Source organism: Procambarus clarkii, chromosome 88 (assembly GCF_040958095.1).
Source record: "Procambarus clarkii isolate CNS0578487 chromosome 88, FALCON_Pclarkii_2.0, whole genome shotgun sequence".
Classification (NCBI taxonomy): Eukaryota; Metazoa; Arthropoda; class Malacostraca; order Decapoda; family Cambaridae; genus Procambarus; species Procambarus clarkii.
Window position 1 is genome coordinate 13,671,983 of NC_091237.1, and position 19,807 is coordinate 13,691,789.

The 19,807-nt window shown below is 44.7% G+C and overlaps 2 protein-coding genes across 3 annotated transcripts in view; one reads left to right on the forward strand and one right to left on the reverse strand.

The window, feature by feature from the left end:
- The window catches only part of LOC123745879 (zinc finger and BTB domain-containing protein 17), a 583,396-nt gene that overhangs the window by 372,295 nt on the left and 191,294 nt on the right, over positions 1–19,807 (reverse strand). The gene's annotated exons all lie outside the window — the stretch shown is intronic.
- Positions 3,820–19,807, forward strand: part of LOC123745875 (sodium-dependent neutral amino acid transporter B(0)AT3) — a 38,455-nt gene continuing 22,467 nt past the window's right edge. The window contains exons 1-3 of one of the 2 annotated variants that reach the window (XM_069317519.1): positions 3,820–3,919; positions 15,675–16,078; positions 16,124–16,622. In XM_069317519.1, coding sequence (XP_069173620.1) covers positions 16,434–16,622 — 189 coding nt within the window. In that variant the 5' untranslated portion in view covers positions 3,820–3,919; positions 15,675–16,078; positions 16,124–16,433. Of the gene's footprint in view, positions 3,920–15,674; positions 16,623–19,807 lie in introns of both variants that reach the window. The other variant, XM_069317518.1, reaches the window with a different exon arrangement.

The following is a 19,807-nucleotide window of genomic DNA, read 5'->3' on the forward strand; positions in this document are numbered from 1 at the left end:
GCCACCACTTACGGGCTATTCATGCCCGTGCCACCTTTTGGGTGGCTTAATCTTCATCAATCAATCAATCCCTTTTCCCGCCAGTCCCTTGTTGAGGTGTGTGAGTACTAGAGCGTCCAGCCTTGCTCCCGCGTACTCTACAGTACACCCCAAGTGGGTGCTGGATTACTCGAGTGACAGCACAGGACCCTTTTTACCATTCAGGTGTTCCTTACACCTGTCCCGGGAGGTCATTATACAAGTCCTACGGTTCTCACTCTCCGGTCCTCTGTCTGGTAACTAAGGGTAGTGGCAGCGTTATTTCTTATTTGGTAAGTCATACGAAGACCGGAGCAGCTAATATTTCTATCTACCTATCTCTCTCTCACTCTCGCTATCTACTCCCTTGTCTATGCAGAGCTCGGTCCATGGTGAGTAATTATTTAGGTCCTGGTATGACGGACAGTGTTAATATTGTACTATAGCAAGGAGCCTGGATTATTACAAGACTGGGTGATAGCGGCTTCCGTCATTACAACCCCAGCACGACCCTCACACTAGAAGCACCCTCACCCTACCACCATCGTCATCCCACTACCACCCTCACCCTACCACCACCCTCACCCAAGAACCTCCCTTACCCCAGCACGACCCTCACCCTACCACCATTCTCACAGCATTATACCCCAGAACCAACAAGAGTAAGAGGAGGGGACCCACCACCATCAACACTTTTGCTGCTGTTTACCCACACTGAGGCAGATGTGGAGAAGACGGAGTATGAGTTACTCCCTTGCAGCCAGCGACCACTGTACCATCACCCCAGAGTACCCCTTGGAGCCAGCGACCACTGTACCATCACCCCAGAGTACCCCTTGGAGCCAGCGACCACTGTACCATCACCCCAGAGTACCCCTTGGTGCCAGCGACCACTGTACCACCACCCCACAGTACCCCTTGGTGCCAGCGACCACTGTACCACCACCCCACAGTACCCCTTGGTGCCAGCGACCACTGTACCACCACCCCACAGTACCCCTTGGTGCCAGCGACCACTGTACCACCACCCCACAGTACCCCTTGGTGCCAGCGACCACTGTACCATCACCCCAGAGTACATAAAGGCACCAAAGGCGCCGCTGAGACCAAACAACCCCCTTGAGCAAGATGAGAGATCACACACGGGACGACAGCATCAACATGACCAACTTTTTGAGTGAAGTGTAACAGGGAAGAAAACTAGAAGCTAGTGATTGAAATTGAAATTGAAATTGAAATAAGTTTATTGAGGTAAAATACACACAAAGGGATGAGGTAGCTCAAGCTATTCTCACCCCATTAGAAGCTAGTGATGGCACGATGCTAAAATGTCTAAACGATTCCGTTACTGGTGGCGATTCCACTAAAAAGTCTTGATTCCGTTACGATTATGGATTCCAATTATTTTTCAAAAATATAGTTGAATATTTATTTTCATATTTTTTCATATTTTAGTTAGGACAAATTAATGCTGGATAATAATAATAATAATAATAATATTATTATTATTATTATTATTATTATTATTAACAACAAGAGTTCCCCACCACCACCACACACGGACACAGACGTTTAATACCTCTTAAGAGTCTCTGGCTGGAACATAAAGTCTGGATAACAAGGTCTTGGTTTGTTCAGTATTTCTCTCCCTCTCTCTCTTTTTAACTAATACTAGGATTCATATGGGCAGTCAAGTGACGTACCAGGTGAAACTGCAAGCATAAGCTGTTATCCTACCTCAGCTCATCTGAAGCCTGCTTCTAGAGACTCATTTATTTCACGAGAATGTACTTTGAAACTATCACATAGGGAACTATCATAAAGGAACTATCATATAAGGAACCTGGTGAAACTGCAAGCAAGAGCTGTAATCCTTCCTCATCTTACTTGAAACCTTCTCCCAAAGGCCCATTTATTTCATGAGCCTGTTATATGCATCATTGGGAATACAATTTATTCATTAACAACATTAGGTAACAGTCATATAAGGAAGAGGATGAGCCTGTAGCCAACTGTGTGCCAGAGCCTTCACGTGAACAGTTGACCTCATCTCCCGTGTATCAACCTGTTGAGGGAACAAGTTCCAGATGGGAGTCAGCCTCGGAGTGAATGATCGCTCATGGAGTGATGTTCATGAGAAAGGCACTTCCAGCATGAGACTGTTGAAGGTTGAGAGCCTAGCCTTACTTTCTCTCCTTCTACCTCTCCTACTTTCCTACTACTATCCCTCTCTCTCTTACTCTCCTACTATCTCTATACCTCTCTTACTCCCTCTCCTACTATCTCTCTTACTCTCTCTCCTACTATCTCTGTAAATCTTTCTTACTCTCTCTCCTATTACCTCTCTCTCACTCCCCTACCCGTCAGGCACCAACTCCTGCGTCACGCCCACACGCCCTCACTCAGGCAAATTTCAGGGTGGAAAATTTTCATCTATCAAGTAAAATGGGTGAAAAATGTCAAGAGAGTCGGCCCACAACGGGTTTTATGATGCTATTTTCAATTTGATATTCAGGGTCAATTTTTATTTCAGTGTTTGTTGAGAGGCGGAAAGATGAGGTTAAGACCACAGATATACACCTGTTTGCATGTAATATTAAACTTATGTATCAAAACATATTTAACGAGTAAACAAGATGATTTTGCGGTATTCTTATACTAAGAAAGGGTCAGATCAATGATTTTTACGGGCTATTCATGCCCGTGCCACATCTTGGGTGGCTTAATCTTCGTCAATCAATCAATCAGTTTGTGACGGGAGACATCTCCCGTCACGCAGGGTGCAGTCACACCTCCACAGATCTCCAGTATCAGCTCTTGATACTGGTAATGGCTCAAAAGGGCCACCACTTACGGGCTATTCATGCCCGTGCCACCTTTTGGATGGCTTAATCTTCGTCAATCAATCAATCAATCAGTTTGTAACCATTCAAACTCTGCCCTTGATAATGTTAACAAGAGTGAACGAGACGTATCTCTTAGCGTCAGCCCAAATAAAATTGTAAAATGAACTATGGTGCTGTCAAATCACTGGTGTTGTCCCGCCTTGAGTACTGCTCAGTACTCAAGGTACAGCAGTACAAGTACTGCTCAGTACTCACTTCCCCCTTTCAGAGCAGGAGAGATTGTTGAAACCGAGGGAGTACAGAGAACATTTAAGCATTGTATGTACTAGCTCTATCTATATATCGATCCATTAATGTAACATTACTTGTATGTATGTACCCTTCCTGAATAAACATTTATTTATTTATATATTTATTTATATACGGCATACATAGACACGATAAAGCACCTCAACTACTACCATTGTGTCAAAGCTCTTAAAATGTACTCTCTGGAGAGATGACGCGAGAGGTATTGCAACATATACATGAAAAAATACTGTAAGGCCAGGTCTAGAATTTGCAATTATAATAGCATACTGGAGCTAACGATATAGAAGGACATGCAGAATAACGCCAGTGAAGAGTAGCGAGCCATAGCCACACTCAGAGAACACCGTATAAACGTCAGAGATCCACAGTTGTTCAGTATCCTCCCAGCTACCATAAGAAATACTAAGGAAACAAAAGAATACACATTTTTTTCAGTTTCTTACAAGACGTGTCGGACGAATTGGGTTATAGTGCAAACGTCACAGGTGGAGGTAGTGGTGGTGGTGGAGGTAGTGGTGGTGGTAGTGGTGGAGGTGGTGGTGGTGGTGGTGGTGGTGGCGGAGGTGGAGGTGGTGATGGTGGTAGTGGTGGTGGAACAAGGCAGCTTTAACGCGGCCGGGGAGGTTGGAGGCTGAGACGCAGATCAGAACAGTGAGAGGAACGGAACGTTGTTGGTCTGGTGACGGTGGAGGTGCTGGCGATCTCCCCCTCCTCCCCCCTTCCTCACTACTCACGCTCTGCCGGTAGGTCGCTATCACTCATTCATTCCCTCACACAAGCACTCATTACACCCTCTCACTCACAACCACCGCCATATTACCAATCACGCCGAAACTCGTCCACTATCCGCTGGCTCTCATTAACTCACCGGCTCACTGACCTACTTCCTCACTCACTCTCCTCACACACTCACCTCTCTTCCAAGGCACTGACACTCAACAACAGTGCTTGGTAAACACTATAGTTACCTCCCCAGTGCCTTGTCTTTCAGAAAAACAAAATACAACAACATTTTATTGAACAAAATGGAATCGATTAGACTAAACAAATATCACCTGCAATTAGCAAGAATAACAGGAAAAAACATTGAAGTGGGAAGAAGCAGATAACGGGAAGAGAACTCTTGTAATAATCGCAGATAAAACACTCACCAAAGGAAGTTTTCAGTGTTTCTAAAGTTTTTTTGTTTTGAATGAAGTTGGTGATTAGTTTCCTAGTTTGACCTTATCAGGAGCTGTGGTTTGTTAGGTTACCTGAGGTCTGCTTAGGTGCTGCCTGTACGGTCACCCACTCAGTTGCTGGCCCTGGTGTTTAACCTGACTGACAGAGTGACGGGCACATATACACACATCATAAACTGCACCACGGTATAATAGGTGTGTGTTTGTGGGTACTCACCTAGTTGTGCTTGCGGGGGCTAAGCTCTGGCTCTTTGGTCCCGCCTCTCAACTGTCAATCAACTGGTGTACAGGTTCCTGAGCCTATTGGGTTCTATCATATCTACATTTGAAACTGTGTATGGAATCAGCCTCCATCACATCAATGCCTAATGCATTCCATTTGTTAACTAGTCTGACACTAAACAAATTATTTTTAATGTCCCTGTGGCTCATTTTGGTACTCAGATTTCACCTGTGTCCCCTTGTGCGTATTCCAAACGTGTTAAACAATTTATCTTTATGTAATCTGTCAATTCCTCTGAGAATTTTGTAGGTAGTGATCATGTCTACCCTTACTCTTCTGTCTTCCAGTGTCGCGAGGTGCAGTTCATGCAGCCTTTCCTCGTAATTCATTCCGTAATTCAAAAGAGTAGAATAAGGATAAATAGGGTACAAAACACATACAAAGATTAATCAGGTGTAGTGGGCGCTATTTGTCGAGGAGTGTCTTCTATGTTGGCATCTTCACGTTCCCGTCTTGTTCTTACTCTCATGGTGGGTAGAGTGAATAGTTCCGTTATTTGGGTATTTATGGTAGGTTGTTCTATTTTTATGTGGATTGCTTCAAGAATTTGTAATCTTCTTGCAACTTGGGGTTTGTCTATTATGCAAGTGTTTTTATTCAACATTTCTCTTGTTAGGGTGATGTCATGGGCATCACCCTAACGGTGCTTCATGTAATTTCTGTGGGCACCGGATTGAAGATGGCATGTCAAACGCCTCGTCAGCTTGGTCGACGTCATACCTATGTACTTAGATTGAAGGTTACATCCTTCGTGGGGGCAAGTGTACATGTATACAACGCTTGACTGCTGTAGAGGGTTCTCCGTCGGCTTCGGCCTGTTTTTGATAAGGAGGTCGGCAGTCTTCTTTGTTTTATAGAATATGATCAGGTCTATGTTTTGGTTAGGAGAAATGCTTTTTACTCCTTTACGGATTATTTCTTTCATTATTCTTTCTTCTTTTTTATGTTCACTGTGCATAGTTGATTTGTAATATAATTTTATTGGAGGTGTTGTGGTTTCTGTTCTTGGTTCAGGATTGTACCATCGGTCCAGGTGTCTTCTTATAGCGGCGTTTATTTCCGTGTTGCTATATCCATTGTTCACCAATACCTGAGCTATTCTTTCAAACTCTCTATTCACGTCTCACGTTGCTCCATTCGGAGCAGTGGGTAAGCGCTCGACGAATATAAGCATTGAGAACACTGGCTTTGTATCTTTGGCACTCACTTCTGCCGTTCAGGCATAATCCTATGTTGGTAGGCTTAGTATATACGCTGGTGCTGAAAGAGGTTCCTGTTTTTGTTATTAGTACATCCAAGAATGGCAGACTGTTATTTTCACTATTTTCATGTGTACTGACACCGGAGTAATGACTCTCTCTCTCTCTCTCTCTCTAGATGGCTTTTTAAATCATTTAGTTCGACTGAGTCTTTTACTACGACGAATATGTCATCTACATAACGGCAGTATACGGTTGGTTTTTGTCTGCTACTGAAGACTCTTCGATGGTCCCCATGTAAAAATTAGCGAATAACATTCCTAAGGGGGAGCCCCCATTGCTACTCCGTCTATTGGTAGATACATGTCCCTTTGCGGACTGATGAAAGAAGCTTTCTTTGTACATGCCTCGAGAAGGCTCTTCAAGTGTGGCTCCGGTATGTCTAATTTGGGGGTGCTCTCGTCTCTGTATACTCTGTCCAGTATCATTCCTATGGTGGTGTCGACCGGGACGTTGGTAAATAGGGATTCGACGTCCAGGGAAGCAATGATTCCACCGGGCTGTGTAGTTTTGATTAATTCTAGGAAATCTGCTGATGATTGTAGACTATAGTTGCTTGGAGTGTATGGGGTTAGGAGTTCGTTAAGTCTTTGTGCCAGGTGATAGATTGGAGTTGGTATTTGGCTGATTATTGGGCGTAGTGGGTTACCTGGTTTGTGTGTCTTAACATTGCCATAGGCATATCCTAAGCCATAGTCGCCTTGGAGTTTAGTGAAATGAACACTACCTTTCTTTGTGTTGATTTGCAGTGATGGTTTTGTTCACTTTGCGTTTAAGGTCTTCCACGGGGTTCCTCGTGATTCGTTGAAATTTGGTGTCATCACTAAGGATGTCGCTCATTTTGTTCAAGTATTCTTGGGTAGGAATCAACACATATGCTGCTGTCTTGTCGGCTTTTCTTATTGTTACATCTTCCAGATTTTTTAGTTGTTTTGCTGCTTCTTTGAGTCGTGGGATTAAGATTGTTGATGAGTATGTTCCTCATTTTTCCCGGCTTCTGTTAGTAGTTCAGTCTGAAGTGTGTCAGTAGTGAGGACTTTATTGTTGTCTTCTAACTTATGGATGTCGTCCAGAAGCATTTCGATTTCAAGGCGTTTTTGATGCTTCTTTGGTCTTGATATGAATTGGCAGTTTAGGCCAAGATTCAAGAGGTCTCTTTGGTCCTGGTTAAGATCATGTGTAGTTGGGTTTATGTAGCCATCTTTTGGACGAGGGATCTTTAACTGTCCCACATCGAGGGCTGTCAGCTTTCGGAGTGTCTTCGTTTCTACATGAGTTTTGTGTTGTTATTTTAGGCTTGATAGTTCACTGTTGATGGTTTTGTTGAGGTGGTTGGGGATGTCGTACTGGGTCCATTGGTTTAACTACTGTTCAGGCTGCTCTGTAAGGGTTTGGAGGGCTTCCTTCTTCGTGTTTAGTTGATGCCGTATGAGATCTTGCCTATACCTATAGGTAAACTCTGCGTTGGGGACTGCTGGGTTATGTGGAAAGTCCAGAGATAAGAGAGGGAATATCTAACCAAACACCACTAGATGAGTTTGTTATTACCAGTGGGGAGGTGAGGAAGCATCTGCTAAAGTTGGATGTGACAAAGGCTATAGAGAGATGAGATTCCCAGGTTTAGGTCTTGGCCTCCACCACCTTCTCACCTAACTTGTTCCAACCGTCTACCACTCTGTTTCCGAAAGTGAATTTTCTTATATTTCTTCGGCATCTTTGTTTAATTAGTTCAAATATATGACCTCTTTTCTTTGAAGTTCCAGGTCTCAGGAAATCTTCCCTGTCGATTTTATCAATTCCTGTTACTATTTTGTATGTAGTGATCATATCGCCTCTTTTTCTTCTGTCTTCAAGTTTTGGCATATTTAATGCCTCTAACCTCTAATGCCTCTAACCTCTCCTCGTAGCTCTTGCCCTTCAGTTCTGGGAGCCACTTAGTAGCATGTCTTTGCACCTTTTCCAGTTTGTTGATGTGCTTCTTAAGATATGGGCACCACACAACCGCTGCATATTCTAGCTTTGGCTAACAAAAGTCGTGAACAATTTCTTTAGTGTGCGTGTGTGTGTGTGTGTGTGTGTGTGTGTGTGTGTGTGTGTGTGTGTGTGTGTGTGTGTGTGTGTGTGTGTGTGTGTGTGTGTGTATGTGTGTGTGTGTGTATGTGTGTGTGTGTGTATGTGTGTGTATGTGTGTGTGTGTGTGTGTGTGTGTGTGTGTGTGTGTGTGTGTGTGTGTGTGTGTGTGTGTGTGTGTGTGTGTGTGTGTATGTGTGTGTGTGTGTGTGTGTGTGTGTGTGTGTATGTGTGTGTGTGTGTGTGTGTGTGTGTATGTGTGTGTGTGTGTGTGTGTGTATGTGTATGTGTATGTGTGTGTGTGTGTGTGTGTGTGTGTGTGTGTGTGTGTGTGTGTGTGTGTGTGTGTGTGTATGTGTATGTGTGTGTGTGTGTGTGTGTGTGTGTGTGTGTGTGTGTGTGTGTGTGTGTGTGTGTGTGTGTGTGTGTGTGTGTGTGTGTGTGTGTGTTTGTAGTTTTTAGTTATATAAGACAAAAAATAAGGCCGTAATTGGGCAGAAAAGGTCCAGTAGAGACCAGACCAGTCTTGTTCTCGCTCTGGATGGTACAACGGACCTCTGGACGGTACAACGGAACTCTGGACGGTACAACGGACCTCTGGACGGTACAACGGACCTCTGGACGGTACAACGGACCTCTGGACGGTACAACGGACCTCTGGACGGTACAACGGAACTCTGGACGGTACAACGGACCTCTGGACGGTACAACGGAACTCTGGACGGTACAACGGACCTCTGGACGGTACAACGGACCTCTGGACGGTACAACGGACCTCTGGACGGTACAACGGACCTCTGGACGGTACAACGGAACTCTGGACGGTACAACGGAACTCTGGACAGTACAACGGAACTCTGGACGGTACAACGGAAGAATGGGCCCCAAACAGTGCCCACTGTTTGGAGCCTGGAGCGGCTGCATAGTGCCATATGACAACCACGAGGACCAGTACTTCCAGCATCACCACCATCACCACCACCACCACCACTATCACTATCACCACCACTACCACCACCATCACCACCACTATCTCTACCACCACCACCATCACCACCACCACCACCACTATCACTACCACCACCACCATCACCACCACCACTATCACTACCACCACCACCACTATCTCTACCACCACCACCACCACTATCACTACCACCACCACCACTACTATCTCTACCACCACCACCACCACTATCACTATCACCACCACCATCACCACCACCATTACCACTATCACCACCAGGAAGAATTTGAAAGAGAAATTGACAATATGCCCATGCACTCAGCTCCTGGGTCTGACTCGTGGAATTCAATATTCATAAAGAAATGTAAAGTACCAGTAGCGCGAGCGCTCAGCGTGCAACCCGTTCTCGCAAATTTAATAAGTCAATATTGACTTATTAAATATGTGCATAGGTGACATACTTAACATAATAGATACCCTTAAAAAGATTCATAGAAAACACCGACCTTACCTAACCTACTTAGTATGTTAAGATAAGCATCTTATTGCTTCGTAATTACAATTATTACCTAACCTATAATAGGTATAGGTTAAGTAATAATTGTAATTACGAAGCAATAAGATGCTTATCTTAAGATACGAACAAGGGGCCAGATTCACGAAAGAACTTACGCAAACACTTACGAACGTGTACATCTTTCCTCAATCTTTGACGGCTTTGGTTACATTTATTAAACAGTTTACAAGCATGAAAACTTGCCAATCAACTGTTGTTATTGTTATAAACAGCCTCCTGGTGCTTCGGAGCTCATTAACTCTTTAATTGTAAACAAAGCCGCCAAAGATTGAGAAAAGATGTAAAGGTTCGTAAGTGCTTGCGTAAGTGCTTTCGTGAATCTGGCCCAAGGTTAGGTAAGGTCGGTGTTTTCTATGAATCTTTTTAAGAGTATCTATTATGTTTAGTATATCACCTATGCACGTAGTTATTAAGTCAATATTGACTTTACGAATTTGCGAGAACGGGTTGCAGCGTAATATGGAGAAAGAGCCTGGCTATAGGGGAGATACCAGCTGCACTTATATCTGCAACTATAGCTCCTCTGCACAAGGGAGGTAGTAAAGCTTTGGCAAAAAAATTATAGACCAGTTGCACTAACATCACACATAATTCAAGTTTTTTAAAGTGATTAGGAATAAAATTTCTAGTTTTATGAAAAATAATGAGCTACACAACCCAGGACAACATGGATTTAGAGCGGGAAGATTCTTTCTGTCACAGTTACTCAACCACTATGACAAAATCACAGAAACTTTAGAAGAAAAGCAAAATGCTGATGTTGTATACACAGACTTTGCAATGGCATTCGACAAATGTGACCATGGAGTGATAGCCCATAAAAAGAGATCAATAGGAATAACGGGTAAAGTGGGGCGTTGATTTTCAACTTTATTTATTATTTATTTATTTATTTATTTATTTATTTATTTATTTATTTATATACAAGAAGGTACATTGGGTTTGTGAGAATACGTAGCATGGTAATTTACAATCTTGTAAAGTCACTAGTACGCGCAGCGTTTCGGGCAGGTCCTTAATCTAACAGATAATTTTAAGTAGGTAAATTCTAGCGGAATTAATAAAATGATAACAGATACATTGCAAAAAAAAAGAAAAAAAATGAGATGAGAGAGATTAGTAAGTATATTAAAGCACATTTGTATATTAAAGCTCTGATTGATTGCATTGACAGCTTGATTGGTAATTTAAACGAAGATTAATAGGCATCATACAGCAAATTGTAAGTGCATATAAGAAGACAGCAATGATCACAATGGTAAAGTTGTTTGGATTGGGTACATGAAGATTGGGAGATTGGGTAGCACTAGATACAGTGCAATTTTAAAGCAACAAGGTAGAAAACTATGAAGATGAAATTAGGTACTTTTTAGTTTTGTTTTTGAATGATGCAAAGTTGGACAGCTTTTCAATTCATTAGGGAGTGAGTTCCATAGACTGGGTCCCTTTATTTGCATAGAGTGTTTGCATAGATTAAGTTTGACTCTGGGGATACCAAAGAGATATTTATTTCTGGTGTGGTGATAATGAGTCCTATTACATCTGTCCAGGGGGAGTTTCAGAGCAGGATTTGCATTTAAGAACAGGGTTTTGTAAATGTAGTTGACACAAGAGAATGTGTGGAGTGAGATTATGTTTAGCATGTTTAGGGAGTTAAACAAGGGGGTCAAATAGAAATGAAGAGTTTCTGTCAAATAGAATGCAGAGTGACGATCAATCAAATAACATCCAGCCGAAGTGCAGTGAAAAGCTCTGTACCCCAGGGCACAGTCCTTGCATCGCTGCTATTTCTCATTTTGAACTCGGATATAGACAAAAATACTAGTCACAGCTTCGTGTCATCATTTGCAGATGATACAAAAATCAGCATGAAATTTTTCTCTGTAGAATATACTGAAAAACTCCAGGCAGATATTAATAAGGTCTTCGATTAGACAACTGAAATTAATATGATGTTGAATGGAGACAAGTTCCAGGTACTTAGATATAGTGGAAACGAGAAAGTTAAACGAAACACAGGGTACAGGACACAATCAGGAACAATCATAGAAGGAAAGCAACATGTAAAAGATCTGGAAATTATGATGTCTGACGACCTGACATTTAGTGAACATAACCGAGCAAGACCATGGTTGCAAGATGAAAGGCCGGAGGAAATACTGGATGGCACTGTAGTCACTGTAAAAGATGTGAGAAAACCCCTGAAGGAACTAGATATAACAAAAAATCAATGGGACCAGACTTAATCTCACCATGGGTGCTGAAAGGGGCCGCAGAAGCACCTTATCACCAGTTATCTAAACTTTGTAATAAAATGCTTGAGACAAGGAACCTCACACAAGTCTGGGGGAAAAAAAGGTAATTGTAGGCCCAATGTTAAAAAAAAAGGGAGGAGGCACTACATTATAGGGCACTGACAAACATTACGTGTAAAGTGACAAACATTTGTCACTTTACACGTACACGTAATTGTCAGTGACACTTTACACGTTTGTCACTGACAAACATCACGTGTAAAGTGCTGGAGAAAGTAGTCAGGTGGAGAATGGTGGAGCATCTGGAGGAGCACCAACTATGTAAAAAAAATAAATAAAATAAAATGTTTATTTAGGTAAGGTACATACATACAATAAATTTTTACAAAGATTGGTTGACTTATAGGTAGAGCTAGTACATACAATACCTAAAGCCACTATTACGCACATATATATGTGTATATTATATATGTGACAAAAGGATAACATGGATTTAGAAATGAAAAGTCGTGCCTGACAAGCATGACTTGAGTTTTATGAAAAAGTTACTCAAATAAAAGACAGGAAAAAGAAGGTTTGGTAGACTGCAGGTTGGGGAGGGGGAATGCTGAACTGGGTAAGGGAGTACCTGAAGGACAGAAAGCAAAGAGTCACAGTCAGAGAGGAGGTTTCAAACCGGAGGAATGTAACAAATTTGGTCCCAACAGGTTCTGTCCTGGGACTGCTGTTGTTCACAACTTATGGGAGTGACCTGCCCGAGGGAGTGAGCGTGGACATGTTAATGTCTGCAGATGATCCAAAGCTGATGAGCAACGTGAAAACAGAGGATTTGCAGGAAGTTACAACAGGACCTTGACAGCCTCCAAGAGTGCCCAAACAAATGGTTGCTGGAATTCAATTCCAACAAATGTACGGCAATGTTGGGATAGTGAGAGAGGAGACCAGAAGCCATCTATACCATAAGGGGAAGGCAACTACAGGAATCGGAAAGAAAGATTTCAGAGAGGATATAATTCCAACATTAGCACTGGGGCACACACAAACTGGATAACATTGGCAGCATGTGGGATCCTGGTAAATACAAGAACTTCGTTTAGAAACCTAAATTAGAACATATGTTCGACCAATACTGGAATACGCAGCACTGGCATGGAATTTGCACCTAGTGAAGCATAAATTTATGCCAAAACTGAAAAAAATAAAAATGTTTACAACAAATTGGTGCCAGAGTTTATGCTGCGAAGATAAGCTAATGGAACTAAATCTCACAACCCTGGAGGATAGAAGAAACAAGCGGGGATATGATCACAACATACACGATACTGAGGGGGAATAGATAAGGTGGACAAGGATAGCCTCGTCAACTTGAAAGAAAGCAGGACAAGCGGGACATATGATCGGAAGGAATGTAAGGCAGTACTCATACCCTGTACGGATAGTCAACAAGTGGATTGCTCTAAAAGAATTAGTTTTGGATACCGCCGCCATCCACAACTTTAGCCAGATTCCATAACGAACTTGAACTTTAGAATTATTAAATTAAACGAAGCCAGTAGACGGGGCATAAATAGGTAGACCTCACTACGCCATTGACACTAACAAGTACTGATAGGTAAATATACCACCACAGTAATCACTACCGATCACTAGCAGGGCCATCACTACTGTAAGAGGACGGGTTGGTCACACCACCTCAGCTTCCACCATCACCACAACCTTTTCCATCATCATCGCTGACACTATCATCACCACCACCATCACCACCATCGCCATCCCCCCGAGTGCCACCGTCACTCCTGCTACCCCTGACGTCATCACCCCCCTTCCCAACAACACTCCCTCCCTCCCTCTCCAACAGCCCTTAAACTATCGATTCTGGCTCACTCCATGTTTTGCCCCGAACGTCCCCCCCCCTTCCCCCCCAACAGTCTCCCACCCTCCGGCCGCCTACGAACTCCTCCCCGCACCCCCTCCTATCCCCCCCCCAAACTATAACCCCAAATCTGGGGTGAGGGTGAATGGGTGAATGGGTGGATGGGGGATGGTCGTATAGCCCTTCCAGAGCACTCGGCAGTGGAACATTGTAGCGTCAATCTCTGGAAGCGATAGTTACATGTTTAAAATCATGGACCGGTGTGTGTGGGAGTGGTGGGGGAAGGTGGGGGGCTGTGAGTTGGTCAAAGCGTTTGTGCCCCCTTTGTTTATGTGTCCGTGCCTGCAATTTGGATCAAGTTGACTATTACCACCTGCTCATCTTGTTCATATCCTTTCCCTACTAGTTTTACGTTAGAGGAAACCTTGCTCGGATCTCTACAGCTCCAGGGAGGAGGGATCTCTACAGTAGGGAGTAGGGAGGAGGGAAGGGAGGATTCCCCTCCCTTCCCTCTCTCCCAGGGGGTGGCTGAGTAGAGAGCTACTCTCCCAGGAGGTGGCTGAGGAGAGTTCCTCTCCCAGCAGGTGGCTGAGGAGAGAGAGTTCCTCTCCCAGCAGGTGGCTGAGAAGAGAGCTCCTCTCCCAGGAGGTGACTGAGTAGAGAGTTCCTCTCCCAGCAGGTGGCTGAGGAGAGAGAGTTCCTCTCCCAGCAGGTGGCTGAGGAGAAAGAGTTCCTCTCCCAGCAGGTGGCTGAGGAGAGAGAGTTCCTCTCCCAGCAGGTGGCTGAGGAAACACCACCACCTGTGGGCTAGCCTTTATATATATTAAGGTATAAAATAGGTTCCAAACTCCAGCTTGACACTCCCTTAGCAACAAGCTACTGCGGTCCCGCACTATTTACAATACTCAATGTTGCAAAGATTTTATGTAACCGTTATAATGGATGACGTTGTTTATATTTACACAACCTATGTGGCAAGATTTACACTAAATTCTAAGTTTACCCATTGATGGTCTAATGACATGGAGTAAGAACTGGTCTGGTGACAGAGTTTACAAGTGTTCAGGTCTACAGAAGCAGATGGTGTAAACTTTTAAAGATCCTGGGAGATACTAGACGTCAGGGGGGGGGGGGAAATAATAGATTAGTGACTATTGTTGAGTAGTGTGATGATATATGGAATAGTTAATGTCGATCTTGCTCGCGCTCAGGTTTATAAAGTTACACCATGAGGTATCCGTCTCTCTCCCTCTCCCCTCTGTCTTTCCCCTCTCTCTCTCAATTCCCCTCTTCCCCCTATTCTCTCAGTCTCCCCACCTCTTTCAACTTTTGTCCCATCTCCCCTTTTGTTCCTCCAACATCCCCCTCACCCCCTTTCCTTCCATTTTCACATTCTCTCACCTCTCCCATTCTCTCCACAATTTTCCCTAAGATCTCTCCTCTCCCCCCCACTCGCTCTCTCTCTCTCTCTCTCTCTCTCTCTCTCTCTCGCTCTCGCTCTCGCTCTCTCTCTCTCTCTCTCTCTCTCTCTCTCTCTCTCTCTCTCTCTCAGAAAGTTTAATATTACCCAGCACTGAAAATTTGCAAAAACTCCACGGAAGTCAAATCTCCGATTCCAGACTTCATGACAATTGCAGAGTCGTTACAGATGCTAATATTTCTTTAAGAGTGCCAGTGGAGTCAGATTCATCTCCGTTTTGGATGACTCGTTGTTTTCTCTATTTTAAGAAAAAAGAAATTATTTCTTTGTTTTCGTTGTGTCTTTGTCTGTACCTTAGTGTCTTTGCTTTGTACCTTTGTCTGCTTGTGCCTCTGTGTCTCTGCCTGTACGTTTGTGTCTGAGTGTGTCTCAGCCTGTACTTGTACTTGAACAAGTACATTTGTACATTTTGAACAAGTACTGCCTTGTACTTCATTTAATTTGTATAAGTAATTGTCGAAAACCCTTTGGAATGTGTATTCTCATTTACTTAAACATAATTCTCAACATATAAATAAACTATTTCTTAAAATTATCTTTTTTCCTCCTTCAGATGGTGTTAGGAAGACAATCACAGGATGACACCGTCTCCCCCTTTTCACCTTCCCAGAGCCAGGGACACTGACCTCCACCTACAAGTCTGAGGTCTGAGAGCCAGGGACACTGACCTCCACCTACAAGTCTGAGGTCTGAGAGCCAGAGACACTGACCCCCCCCCCACCTACAAGTCTGAGGTCCGAGAGCAAGAGACACTGACCCCCACCTACAAGTCTGAGGTCTGAGAGCCAGGGACACTGACCTCCACCTACAAGTCTGAGGTCTGAGAGCCAGAGACACTGACCCCCCCCCCCCCCCCACCTACAAGTCTGAGGTCCGAGAGCAAGAGACACTGACCCCCACCTACAAGTCTGAGGTCTGAGAGCCAGAGACACTGACCCCCCCACCTTCAAGTCTGAGGTCTGAGAGCCAGAGACACTGACCCCCCCCACCTACAAGTCTGAGGTCTGAGAGCAAGAGACACTGACCCTACAAGTCATGTTGTTAGCAGTGAAATTTGTCTAATCATGGAGCGTCTGGCGGAGTTGAAGAGGGCATAGGACGCACCTGAATGATAAATAATGACGAATATAGTATAGCAATAATTGTGAAACAAAAAATTATAAAAGTGACGAAAGGAAAAAAGGTGACCTAACAGAGACAGAAATTATAAAAGAGATTATAATTGTAGAAGTGTAAATCATCGCGCGAAAGAAAGGAACTAAACAATTCCTACAAAGTTGCTAAGCACAAGTTGTGACCAAAGTTACCCAAGATGGCCAACGTAACGCAGCTGATCCGCCGCCAGAGTTCCAGAGAGCTGTCGGCGCAGAAGTCCATCGACCGTCTCGACCTGGAACTGGAAGCGCGTCTGGTGCCTACCGCCGAGGAGGTGCCCGACTACGGTGCCACCAACCATGGCTACGATGGCGGGTCGAGTCCCACTGCCAGCATACCCAGTAAGGTAAGACACAAACACCAACCATGGCTACCATGGCGGGTCGAGTCCCACTGCCAGCATACCCAGTAAGGTAAGACACAAACACCAACCATGGCTACGATGGCGGGTCGAGTCCCACTGCCAGCATACCCAGTAAGGTAAGACACAAACACCAACCATGGCTACGATGGCGGGTCGAGTCCCACTGCCAGCATACCCAATAAGGTATCTTGAGATGATTTCGGGGCTTTTTAGTGTCCCCGCGGCCCGGTCCTCGACCAGGCCTCCACCCCCAGGAAGCAGCCCGTGACAGCTGACTAACACCCAGGTACCTATTTTACTGCTAGGTAACAGGGGCATAGGGTGAAAGAGACTCTGCCCATTGTTTCTCGCCGGCGCCTGGGATCGAACCCAGGACCACAGGATCACCAGTCCAGCTCGGGTGCAACAAGACACGTGGGTTGTGACCGCTAGCTTAAGCGGGTCACCCGCCTTCACCAGAACATTGCAAACTTTGCAACTCAAAGATTTAATTTATCATTGCTATACCTCAAAGTCGACGTCAAGGCGAAAGTAAAAAATAATATGAATTACCTATCCTATGAAGACGTGACATTGTCCATCAAAACTGCAGGACAACGGTCGAACTTCAGCTTGAGGGTGGGTGACCGGTAGCACAGTCAGATCGCTTAGTCCTGGGTTCGATGCCCGGACAGGAAGAAACGTTGGGGCAATTTGCTTTACACCCGATGCTTCTGTTCGCCTAGCAGTAAGTAAATACCTGAGAGCTACTCAACTGTTGTGAGTCACATCAGTCTTCAAATTTATGAGAGCTCGCATATACAACTTATTTCTGAGGGTAAATATTTATTATATTATGGGAGAGGAGTTCCTTAATACATTCTCCTGTGTCAAGAGAGGAACGATAATGACCGATTCGAAGGGTGCAGTCGGTGTGCGAATAGCTGTGATTGGTGGAAGGGTTTATTCCGGGTAAACTTGGCTGTTATTGGCAGAAAGAGTTTAGTTGGCATTACCGTGGCTGTGATTGGTGGGAATAGTCCAGACGAAGCAGTTACACAAGTGAACCAAGTCTCTCACACTGAATTCAGACACATAATAAAATCCATAATACTAACACCCATAATAACTTCAACGATAATAATACCAATACTCATAGCAAATACATTACAAAAATTGAATTGATAAAGTAGGAAGGAGTAGCGACTGGAGCTTGTGATTGTGGAAGTTGTGGTTGTGGAGGTTGTGGAGGTTGGGGTTGTGGAGATTGGGGTTGTGGAGGTTGTGGTTGTGGAGGTTGTGGTTGTGGAGGTTGTGGTTGTGGAGGTTGTGGTTGTGGAGGTTGTGGTTGTGGAGGTTGTGGAGGTTGGGGTTGTGGAGGTTGGGGTTGTGGAGGTTGTGGTTGTGGAGGTTGTGGTTGTGGAGGTTGTGGTTGTGGAGGTTGTGGTTGTGGAGGTTGTGGTTCTGGAGGTTGTGGTTGTGGAGGTTGTGGAGGTTGGGGTTGTGGAGGTTGGGGTTGTGGAGGTTGTGGTTGTGGAGGTTGTGGAGGTTGGGGTTGTGGAGGTTGGGGTTGTGGAGGTTGTGGTTGTGGAGGTTGTGGAGGTTGGGGTTGTGGAGGTTGGGGTTGTGGAGGTTGTGGTTGTGGAGGTTGTGGTTGTGGAGGTTGTGGTTGTGGAGGTTGTGGTTGTGGAGGTTGTGGTTGTGGAGGTTGTGGAGGTTGGGGTTGTGGAGGTTGGGGTTGTGGAGGTTGTGGTTGTGGAGGTTGTGGTTGTGGAGGTTGTGGTTGTGGAGGTTGTGGAGGTTGTGGTTGTGGAGGTTGTGGTTGTGGAGGTTGTGGTTGTGGAGGTTGTGGAGGTTGTGGTTGTGGAGGTTGTGGAGGTTGGGGTTGTGGAGGTTGGGGTTGTGGAGGTTGTGGTTGTGGAGGTTGTGGAGGTTGGGGTTGTGGAGGTTGGGGTTGTGGAGGTTGTGGTTGTGGAGGTTGTGGTTGTGGAGGTTGTGGTTGTGGAGGTTGTGATTGTGGAGGTTGTGGTTGTGGAGGTTGTGGAGGTTGGGGTTGTGGAGGTTGGGGTTGTGGAGGTTGGGGTTGTGGAGGTTGGGGTTGTGGAGGTTGGGGTTGTGGAGGTTGGGGTTGTGGAGGTTGGGGTTGTGGAGGTTGTGGTTGTGGAGGTTGTGGTTGTATAGTGACAACAACAGAGCCCACAACACCATAAGCTGACACAACAGGAGCACGCAACATGGCCGGGCTTACCTGTGGAAGCCGGTAAATCCTTGCACTGTTCCTTGCTCTCCAACACAGCTTCCTGGAACAGGGAACTCATATTACTACTGCTGTTCCTGATAACATTACTACTACTAATGATGACAATAGTAATGATACTGAGGGTGGTAGAGCAGCCTACCCCTATATACTATCAAAATATATATATACTATATAGTATATTTCTATATTTCTATATACCTTATATACTCAGAGTGTTCTTAATATTTTACGCTGCAGTTAATCACAGTTTAGTTCATTTATTATGCACCCCATACCCATCGTGTGGGTGGTAGTGGAAAGGGTTACAGAGGCACATAATGGGCTCAGGGACTGAACCCCATAATTCATGCAGCTAAACAAGTTACAGTCTTGATGAGCTAGTTACAAAACTCAGTATAAGTCGTCACATCATCAATGGGTTCGAGATCGACCACAAGTACAGTTCTAAACTAAGCAACTGACATATGTGGAGAGCTAATGTCACAATTGATATGTTTATCCTGCACGCCGCCCTTTAACTATCGGAGACGTTGTTGTTGTTGTTAAAGATTCGCTACCTGGAACAAAGTTCCATGTAGCACGGGCTATGGTGAGCCCGTAACTTGATTGATAACCGGAGACCGTCTTTCTGCCGTCAAAGGTCTAGCTCACGACACAACGTAGCTACACAATAATGGCTATAATGGCACAATAATGGCTATAATGGCTACACAATAAACAGCTAGTCAGGGAGACCAGACTACGCACTAGAAGGTGAAGGGACGACATCGTTTCGGTCCGCCCTGGACCATTCGAATTCTCACAATCGACTTGAGAATGGTCCAGGACGGACCGAAACGTCGTCGTCCTTTCACCTTCAAGTGTGTGGTCGGGTCAACATACCTTAGCCACGTTATTGTGCCCTCATCGCCTGCATAGTCAGGGAGAC